Raw genomic sequence first — 10,942 nt, forward strand, 5'->3', positions numbered from 1 at the left:
GGGGGGGGGCTGTCACTAAAACATCCTGCAGAGGCTGAGCTTGTAGTAACAATGCATATTTTTTTAAGCTAGAAAGCTCAGTCAGTACCATAAAAGCCAACTAAAACATTTGTTGATGACACTGATGTCAGTGAGGGAAGGTGTCACAAAAGGAAAGACTTAGGAAACCACAGAATTTAGTTGCTATTACATGTTTCTTAAAAATACTGATAGAAATGGGAAAATAAGCCTTAGTTTCCAAATTCACATCCTTTTGTAGATTTTATAGCTCACATGTGAGTCCTTTAAGATGTCTTCGTGCATAAAGGAGGACAGAAAAAGTGCTTGACTAACCTGCGAGGTCTCCAGAGTTTGAAGTGCCCATCTCGGAGGCCTGCTCTCCCAGGGTGGAGACGGGGGGAGAGTCTCCGTACCCTGGGGTGCTGGGTCGGCTGGGGGAGCCCGACTCCGGATCGCTGGCGGGGCCCCACTGGTCGTCCCTCGCGGCCCTCTCCTTGTCTCCCGACGACCCCCTGCCCCCGTCCTTCCGGTGGACCCGCTGATGGACGATCATCTGGTGGCGGCTGCGGAACGTCTTCCCGCACTCGAAGCACTCGGTGCCCTTGGAGGGGGCCTGCGGCTGGGACGGCCGCCGTCTGTCCTGGCGACACGACGGCCGGTACTCGGAGTCGCTGAGGCTCTCTGGCGTCCTGTCGCCGGACGAGGTGTGGCTCCCCAAGCCGGAGCTGCTGCGCCTGCTGGAGTTGCGCTTTTCTTGCCCTTGCAGGACGTACTGGCTGCTCGCCTTCTCGAAGACCACAGCCGCCTCCGAAAGGGCTTCCTCCACCATGTTCCCCCCGCCATACGAGGCCTTGAAGCTAGGCTCCACTGGCTCCACAATCTTTCCTTTAGTGGCTAACTGCCAGGCTTGGTAGCTGCAAACTGGATCCAGCTCCGGAATCCTTTGACCAAGAATCGTTTTCTTGCTGTCTTCATCCGCAGCCTTTCCTTCAACACAGTGGAGGTTGAAGTATTCAAGGAACTGTCTCTTGGCAGCCGGCGAGCCCTCGTCGTCACTGGGCCGGCACTGGATGGGAGACTTTCTGCCATAGCTCTGACTGTGGACTTTATCGTGAGCCCTCAGGCTTTCTTTGCTGTGAAAAAGGTTCCCGCATTTGGAGCACATGTGATAGACAGAGGTGACCGAGGCCGTGACAACGTCGGGGTCCTGGGCTACGTCGTTGATGGTGGCTGGAGGCTCAGCCGAGTCGGCCTTCGAGCGAGACCTCGACTTGGTGTTGTGCGTCTTCATGTGCGACTTGAGAAACCAGGCCTCGCGGAACCGCCGCCCGCAAATCCGGCAGCAGTGGTCGAGGATCCCGGCGTGCTTCTTCATGTGCGACTTCAAGAACCAGGCCTGGGCGAAGACCTGGCCGCAGGTCTCGCAGGGGAACGTGCCGTCGACCTGGGGTTGCGCGGCGTCGGGCTCCGCCACGTCCTCTTCCTTGACGGGGATGGCGTCGTCCTCCGCGTCTGCCGTGATGTGGACCTTCTCGATGTGGCTGAGAAGCTGGTCTTCCCGCTGGGCCTCGTAGCCACACAGCCGGCAGCAGAACGGCCGCTGGTTGGCGACGGCCTTTTCTCTTTTCATGCTGCGTGCAGGCATTTTCCTCCGGCTCTCCTCACCCGTGTCCCCATTGACCACCTTGTTGCAGGCAGAGCTGCTTTTCGTTGGACTGGTGCTTCCATTGAGGCCCTCCGAAACTTTTGCCTCCTCCTCCTCGGCGCCACCCTCGTCGTCCTCGTTGGAGTGGTGGCTGGACAGCGTCCCCAGTTTGTGGCTGCGGATGTGCACCTTGAGGTTGCCCTTCTGCGAGGCCCTGTGATCGCAGTAGGGGCACTTGTAAGGGCGCGCGCCCGTGTGGCGCCTCATGTGCTGCGACAAAGAGCTGAGGAAAGGGAAGCTGCGTCCGCAGATGTTGCAGTTGTACGCTCCGGGGGTTTTGTCGTCCTCGCCGTCAACCTCGTTTCCGGGATGGGCCTTCTCTCCGATCAGCTTCTCCTTCGGACCTCCCGCCTCGGTCTCCATTACCTCCACGCCGTCTCTGGGATTCATGGTGCAAATGAAACCGGCCTGTGTTCCTGAACATCCACAAGCCTCACAACACGTTAAAACTCCTGCTATCTGCAGACGTACATCGAGGGATGTCCTTTGGGCTTCAGTTGGTCAGCTAAAATCTGATCCGCCTTCAATCATCCAGCTGTCAATCTAACAATAAGGCAGCCGATGTAGCAGAGTCCACTCACTGGACGCCACACTCTTCAGTGTATATCATTTACTTTTTTTTTTTTTTCTTTAGGCTAACACCGGCCCTGTGTACGACAAAGAGCTGAGACTGTATCTCTCTGCCAGGGTGACGTGGACGCTCAGTGTCATCATCGTAGGCACCGGAGAAGCCAATCCCCGACACGTCTGCTCTTCATGCTGCTGGCTTCTTCATCCTCGGTTTCGCTGGATCCCAGTCAGCTCTTTACGGCGGGACCTGCGAGGTCAAAAAGGGAGACAAAAGGGAGAAAAAAAGACACGTTTGTGAAATTCGTACTACTTTCGAAACGCTTTGTCTTGAAGACGGGCGGACGGCAACGCAGCACTACATAAGCCCACAAGCCTTTCAGGACAATTGGAATAGTAGGTAATGTAGGACCCCTGATAGGTCAGTATTGTTGAGACACTGCATTTATGATGATATTTCTGAAACCGTGATATTAGAGTTGAACAGCTGAGGCAACAAAAAAAAAAAAAAAAACGCTGCTAAGAACCTGGTAAGAAAATGGAAAATGAAGATGTTTAAAGTCAAGAATGTTACCTTATATACTGAATAAGCAATAGCTCAATAAATAGGTCAACTACCCAAGCATGAAGTAGATAAGATGATAAAAGTTAATGTGCTACTGTGTCCCACTGCTGCTCACGTGTGTGTGTGTGTGTGTGTGTGTGTTTGCGCTGTGATTGTGCTTGAGGGGGCCGTGGTGATGCCACGGAGGCTGAGTCGACACTTTACACAATCAGGGGGGTAGCTGGGGGGAGGGGTCGTTGTGTTGGTGGGGGGGGCAGCGGTGCTCACATCAGCGGGATCAGCACCGTCGCCGTGTTCCCTCCCTCCCCGCCTCAAACTGACGCCACCACGTGACAGGGATCTTGAAGAGCACAAACAGGAAGTGGCTCCCTTAGACGGCTCACTTTGCGCCGCCGTTTCTCGAGCTGGGGCTGAACGGGGTCGGGTCAAACGAAGGCGTTGACGTCTGCGCGGTCGCCGCGATCCGTGCGCTCACGCCGCACTGTGTCTCACACACGCACACACACATGTCGTCTGCTGTCATCGCCGGGTTGAAAGGTGCTTCGGCTACACCTGTCGGCCCGGGTTAAGCATCACTTCTGAGGACAGCTTTATTGATCGAAATGACAGACGTATTTCAGACAAAAAAAAAAAAAAAAAAGAAGAAATATATAGAACCGACGACTAAATTCCCACGGCATGACCCGTGGAACATAAAAAGAAATTTCCTCGGGAAGCCGGCCCGAGTGCGTCGACTGCATGAGACGTGAGTGACAACATTATTACAGGCTATTACATAAAATGTCAGAGCCCATAAGCTGAGTTACTGCCAGGCTCTAATTACCAGCAGATAATTGATCATAATCTTAAGAGGATAAAGGTGGTGGAGGAGGGAAGGTAGCGCGAGAACAATTATTTGTCTTAAATTCTTGCGCTGGAAATGAGTACCCTCTGCACCAGGAGCCCCTTATCTGTCCCGAGTGATACGGGCTATTGAAACCAGCCTCGGTGTTTGCGCTCAGATATTTCTCCTGGAGGGCTTACAGGGAGCGAGAGGCAGCTCCCGGCTGACGGCTTTTTAAAACTTGTGTTATCAAACCCGGACTTCTTACTGACTGAAAAGATCTAAAAGGAGAGTAGATGTCCACTGCTCCTTTTCAACACGTAAAGGAACATTCGGTCCAATGGAAAATGGCTCCGTGGCGCTGGGTGGAAGAGCCCACTTTGGTCCGAATTATTAAAGCCACCACCGTTGTTTCCTGCCTTGTGTTCCTGAGCCACCAGAGGACTAACCTCGATGACATTTGCCGACATTTGAAGGCAAATCCTGATCGGAGCTGTTCTCCTTAAACCCCTCAAGATTGCATTCTGGAAATGTGGTGGGTTTCCTATTTATTTATTTATTTATTTTGTCATACTTGTTTGAGATTTGGCCCAGCTATTCATGACCTGGTTTCCTGTTTGGAGTTTCTTCTGGATGTGACCATTCACACGTCAAAACGTTCAACTAGTTCAGGACACTACGTTGCAATTTTTGCAACTTTTATACTTTCAGAAGAATTGAACTTTAATTGAAATGAATACAGAGCATTGCACTTTTTGAAATCTACTTCATACGTATTGTTTAGCTTTTGCTTTTGATAGGATTCTTTCAACTAACTCGGTTTCAAAGTCATTCAGCGTTCAGCTTTTCACAAAAAGTCTTTTTTATTATTATTTTTTATTGTAAGGATCTGACCCACTTTTAAACGCCGTCGGGTTAGACTTTAACTCATCAGCTTCAAAGAAAAACACCCAACACCCAACAGACCAACTGGTGTTCTGTTTAGATTTTTATTGGTAATTAGAAAATGACCAGCATGATACATGACACGTGGAAGGAGCAGCTGGTTGGCTGGCCCTCCTTCTATACGTTAACTGAGAGAGGGAACGAAAACAGCTCCCGTGGTTACAGACGGAAACTCACCCTAATTCTCACCGGTGCTTTTGGCTCTTTACATCGCTCACTCGTTACGGACCGGTTTTCCAGACCTCAGTGTTAAAGTTGTGACCTGAGCTTGATTCAGGAGTCAGACGGACTGTAAAAACAGGTCGTGGGTAAGAGGCGGAGCCACGCCATGCCTGACGTGTCAAAATCCTACAAACGCGCGTAGACGAATTCACCACTAGTGTCAGCTTTCAAACAATCGGACAACTAAAAGGCTGAATTCGTACAAAAATACGGACGTGCTCAATAAAGTAAAGTGCTGATCTGTCAGTCATTATCTGAAAGGCCCACGATAACTGATCTAATCTGATTGAAGATGGCCGCCACAGCCGACTGACCTTTAGAGAACCCAAAAATGGCTCGACCTCAGTCGGTTTTTACAGATACTGAGCATAAATCTGGTATGGTGGCAGCCGAGGGTCATTCTGAAGTGCTAAGAGTCACAAGAGAGGTTTGACCCAAAATGGACAGAACTCCATCTTCTGACCTCAGTTTAAAACTCTGGCACGAAAGGCGGCGGGCGATGTGCATCCCTTGGTTTTTATTCCGTCTCTGCTTAATTCCGGGGAGAAAACCAAACAGGAAACACCGTCAGCTGCCTCGTACGGTTTCACTACTAACAGAGTTTCTAAAAGTAGAACGGGAGGCAGAGCTTTCAGTTCTCAGGCTCCTCTCTTCCAGTTTCTGTCCGTGAAGCCGACACTTTGTCAGATTTTACGACTACGATTAAGGCTTTCCTTTTTGATAAATCCTATAGCTAGGGTTGGCTTGGGTTTCCTGAGCTCTCCCCAAGTTCTGCTGCTATAGGCTCAGACTGCTGGAGGACAAACTGACCACATGTCCCTCTGCTGTTGTCTTTACTCTCTCTACAGTAATTATTCCTATCATTAACATGTGATTTTCTTTGTCTTTCCTTCAGTAGAAACTCCACCTGGACCAGTCATTCTGTGTTTGTGTCTCTTTCCTGTCCTCTCAACCCTCAGCCGGTCGCTGGTAGCAGCTGGTTCTGGTTCTGCTGGAGGTTTCTTCCTGTTTACAGGGAGTTTTTCCTTCCCACTGTCACCAATGTGCTGCTCAGGATGTGAAACTGCGACGAAGTGAAGATTCAACGCAATCGGCTGGCTTCCTTAGATAGACAACTTTTACTAATCGGCACTTTATAATGTATGTGAATGTTTTTGTACAGTGTCCTGAGACGACTTGTTGTGACTTCGGCGCTGTATAAATAAACTGAATTGAACATACAGTAAATGATGACTGCATGTAGACCTAGTGAGGTGCCTTCTAGTCGTCTTTATGTGTAAAAGTGTCGTATGAGTCAAGTCAGTTTAAGCTTTTATGTTATTTTCTGCCTGTATGTATTTAGTGTATTTTACAGACTGTTTCTCCTACAGATGAGAACAACAGATTCTAAAGAACCGTCCCTCTTTGTTTCTGCTAGGCGCAGTAATTAACGCAGCAGATAATCAGGTGCTGATGAACACCAGTGCCTGCCTGCTCCATCTGTTCTCGTCCTAATATTCCTTATTAACTTGAAGTCCTTTTCTTGTGGTTCTGCTGCTAAGTACAGGGGATAATGATCTTATTTCCAATTAAATGGCCTTGGTCACCGGTGGTCAAGAGGGCCGGGAGGGGTGGAGACGATCCAACAGTAAGCCTGTCATCCACCAGACAGTCACATGTGCAAATTGAAGCGTAATCAGATTAACCAGCAGAAGGGAAACAATGCAGGCTCCTCAAACATGGAGGCTAAAGACAAAAAAAAAAAAAAAAAAAAGATAAATTGGCTTTAGGGGAGAGAAACTGTCCTGGAGAGCATGAGCGATCGTAAAAGTCAGTAAAACAAAACAAAACACAACAAAAAAGGCAAAGAGGTTTTAAAGCTGATCCACTTGAGCGTCATTGACTTCCAGCAGCTTATTAACCCCACACACAACCCGCGCAGAGAGGAATTAGGGTAACGGGAGAAGAAGGCTGGAGGTGGTCCAGAGGCGAAAACGTGGGCAACAATGTTTTTGTCCATGTGTGCATTTTTCTGGAAAATCGCCAAACATTTCCTGAACCGCCGGATGGATTTCGATGAAACTCTCAGAAAGTAATCATTGGATGTGCAGCTACAGCTGATTAACCTTAGGAGTCAAACTCATTCAAGATGGCTGCCACAGCCAAACTAACCGTAACAAACACAAAAGTAACAATGACTCTGTCAGAGCTAGATTTGGTGCAGTGGGTTGCTGAGAGTCAGCCACCTCACGCACTTCCAGCGCTGCACACTGTCAGCTGGTTGCTTTAAAACTGCGACAGTAAACACTGGAGTCAACCGTGTTTGTCTGTTAGCAAAACATCTGGAAAACCGCTGGACAGATTTTAGTGAAGTCGCCAGAAAGTAGCCAATAGATGTGCATCTACAACTGCTTACCTTCTACAGTCAACCCGATTCAAGATGGCTGCCATAGCACAGTCAAACTTACTGAGCTCAGATTTGGTGTGGTAGTAGCTGGGGGTTATTCACAGAACACACTTCGAGCACAGATTGCTCAAGATCTCGCAATATCATTGTCTTCGATGTTTGACCCAAAAAAGCCATAACTCTGGACCTGTAATCTGTTTCTATTCTCAGGACCCGCTTTCTCAGTTCGGAACGTTAAAAAAGCCGCATCCTGATCCCGTTTAACACTTGTTTTTATGAGCTTGTGGGAAATAACAGGATGACCTGTCGAGAAGCCTGCCACTGTCGTGACTCACAAGGATTGTATAAAAGGCCTCCACTCAGCTGATAATGACTGCTGGACCAAACAAAAACAAACTAACCCCCCCCCCTCCAACACCACTGTCATCCCAACAGGCTCAACCTTCTTCTGTCCTCCTCACGCACCATTAGTGGGCGGGGAACGGACCGAGAGGCAGGAAATCCGCTCTTATTTTCCCATCGAGGACGCAAACGCTCGCAGAGCGCTCCGGCTATTTCTGCTTTCGGAGGTCCACATCTGGAGTGAATCTTCAAACGAGCAGCGCCAAATTAGCCGTACAGGCCACACATCAGCTGCTTGACGACATGATCAGACACAGATTTTTTATTTTCTTCTGGTTCCACTGAAACCACTGTGATCGGGAGTGAGAACCACCTTCGCCATCACAAATCTCCCGAGGGTGTGGGCATTGGCTTCCACAACGCGCCGACTCACTCACCCTGTCACCTTATCGCCGCTAATGACTGCAGGTTGTTCTCGTGGGGCGGGGGCGGGGTAGCCGTTTCTCTGTTTCTCTCCCACGCATCAGCACAGGGCAGGAGCATCACAGGTTAGGGGAAATACAATTTTAAAAAGTACACAGAGGGGGCAAACATAGAGTAGACCTTCTGTTGGAGTGACCACGCAAACACACGCACACGGTGTGTGTGTGTCTGTGTGTGTGTATGTGTGTGTCTGCGGAGGGGGGGGGATCAAGACGCAAAAACAGAGGGGGCTTTAAATGTTTTCCACACACATCTTTTCAAAGTCTATCAACACACACTGTGGGCTTTTCACACTGTTTCATACAGGCAGCATTGAAATGGCCCATACAAAGAGGAGCATACACACACACGCACACGCACACACACACACACACACACACACACGCTGACTCGTGGAGCATAACATACATAGAGCACTTTACAAAAAAAAAAAAAAAACTCAGTTTCCTCTGTACAGTTAGTCATAAAGTGGAGACATTCAGTACTCAGAGAGGGACAGAAGGGATGTATGGAGCCTGAAACACACACACGCGCACACACACACATTCACACAGCGCATAGGCAGTGTATTCTCAGACCAATCAATAATCCATTATGAACAAACTGCTCTTCACCTCCCGCCCCGCTCTAAACCAGCAGACAAAGAGGTCTGCTGTATGCTGCGCAATGAAGAGAGAAAAGTAAAGCACAGCTGGAAACACACCGTACACACACACACACACATCTACAGGCTGTTTGCAAAAACACACACACTGCGAGGAAGACAGAAAAGTAATCTGTTTTCAAACTTTGCGGCCTAAAGAAAAAAGAAGCCCTCCGTCTCCGGATCAGAGACAGATGTAAACTGGAGGGAGCGCTCTAAGAAATAGACATGTATTTAGGGAAAATAATGTTTGTAGAGCCTCAGAGGATCACCTGATCCATGTTTATTCCTCATGATGCATGCTCAATAATCCAGGTAGAAGAATCTAACAAGGTTGAGTCAGGTCCTCTGGACGATAACTTCTTGGATGATACGTTTCGTCTTCTCAGACCGAAGAAGTCCTGACTCAACCTTGTTAGATTCCTTATGATGCTGGGCAAGCTTCCACGTTAAGTTTGCTGTGATGTTTAATTCCTGGTAAAAGTGGGACATTTTCCTGTGCAATCATCAAAGTGTGTGTTTTTACGCTCGACAACAGGCTATAGAAATCATCACGGGGACATTCCATTGTCTCTAAAAAAAAAATAAAGACCTAGAACATATGTCGGTACTACTGACTGAATGATTTTATGAGGACCTCGGGCTGGGTCTGCTGGACCCTGGTGGAGCCCAGAGGAGATGACGAGGAGAAATCGGCACGGTGTTGGGTTCACAGCCTCCCAGCTTCCCGTCTTATTCCCCCCTCGTGCTTCCCGTCTTCGGGGAAACGTTCCTCTCGGCACCAGTTTGACAACAGATCGCCTGCTTCAAGGCGGGTCGCCGCTCCGCTGCTCCACCCCAATCAGACTCGCCGAAGGTGCGTCTGTGTTTCCCCGGTGTGTCACTCTGAGGGATTGGCGATGTTTGCCAACATGCCGCGGTGTGTCGGGGACTCACAGGCCCGGCTCAAACCTTAGAACTCAAGCTCTGGTACGGTGTGGTGGTCTTGTCCATCCTTCCAGTTTCTTTACCCCCCCTTTGTCTGTGCAGGGCTGTGGGGAGCTGGTGCTTATCTCCAGCGGTTTTGGGTCCTAACTCTATGCTAAATGTACGTACTGCAACTGTACGCAACACACCTCATTGTCGTCCATGATGGCAGAATAAGCAGTTGGGATCACGCCACTCAATGGGCTCTACATAACGTTCGATGTTTTTCGACAAGCGTCCTTTAAAAGGAATAGTGTTTATCTTCTGACCAGCTTGACAAGCTAATGGCTGGTCTAAGTGGGGATCAAAGTGGATTGCTGTTGTCCTTAACCAACTCCAATATCAAACATTTCACAGCTTCTCATGTCAGTGTCGTTTCATGAACTTTTCTGTTGCCGTCCGCTTTGCGTTACAGTGATTATTCCTGCAGAAACAAACCAATATTCCTGCCAGAAGTGCCTCAGGCTGCGCCGAAAGTGCTACAGCTAGCTGCCCATAGCATGAGGAACTGGCAGTAGTGTTAAAGGTTTATAAAATAGTGTTTACGTGAACTGCTGTGAAATGCTTTAAAACTGGAGCCGTTTTCGGAGTCCTTCTGAACGATTGTGTTCATGTGTACATAAAGAGTTTCTGCCTGATTTCTCTCGTGCAGCACAGAACCACGTTTTGAATTTGTTCACACAAGAGTGTATTTAGGCACGTTAGACGATCGTGTAGAGGCTAGCTGCAGACCAACGTGGTTGTGCTGTGCGTTTAAATCAGTTTCAGCCTGATGTCGTGACAATGAGCCTTAAACGACTTCAGTAACACACTGGTAGAATCTTGACAGTCGGGGCTGAAACTGGGCTTGGTTTTGGCTCGTTTGGATTGATCCACTGGTGCACACTGGGGTCTGATTCTGCTTTAGGAAGATAAAAAAGAAAAAAAAAGAAAACGAAACAAAGCACAGAGGACACATAACAGTATCTGGCCTTGTCTGGTTTTCCGAGCAGCACAATAAACTTGCTCGACTCCAACCCGACTCCCACTTAGGTCTAATAATGAACCAGAACTTTGGGTCGCTGAATTAGAGTATAGCTTTCCTTTTACTCCTTGCGCCGTCTGAGCAGGTCATTCTCATAAGCAGCGGGAGCAAAGGGGGGGGGGGCTTTGCAGCATTGTTGGGGTCTCTTTCCCATCCTATCCCTGGTTTCATCCCTGCCTGCCCCCATCCCTTAAAACCCAGCCAGAACAATAGAGGGAGTCCACCCTGTCTGTCTCCTCGCACTACTCCAACCCCCCCCCCCCCCCCCCCC

General features: G+C 49.1%; 1 protein-coding gene across 8 annotated transcripts in view; it reads right to left on the reverse strand.

The window, feature by feature from the left end:
* Positions 1–10,942, reverse strand: part of LOC108232244 (zinc finger protein 516) — a 59,699-nt gene that overhangs the window by 18,224 nt on the left and 30,533 nt on the right. For all 8 annotated transcript variants that reach the window (XM_017409877.3, XM_017409878.3, XM_017409883.3 and 5 more), the window contains one exon: positions 334–2,522. In XM_017409877.3, the coding sequence (XP_017265366.1) occupies positions 334–2,095 (1,762 nt within the window). In that variant the 5' untranslated portion in view covers positions 2,096–2,522. The remainder of the gene's footprint in view (positions 1–333; positions 2,523–10,942) is intronic.

The sequence above is a fragment of the Kryptolebias marmoratus genome, linkage group LG16 (assembly GCF_001649575.2).
Source record: "Kryptolebias marmoratus isolate JLee-2015 linkage group LG16, ASM164957v2, whole genome shotgun sequence".
NCBI lineage: Eukaryota > Metazoa > Chordata > Actinopteri > Cyprinodontiformes > Rivulidae > Kryptolebias > Kryptolebias marmoratus.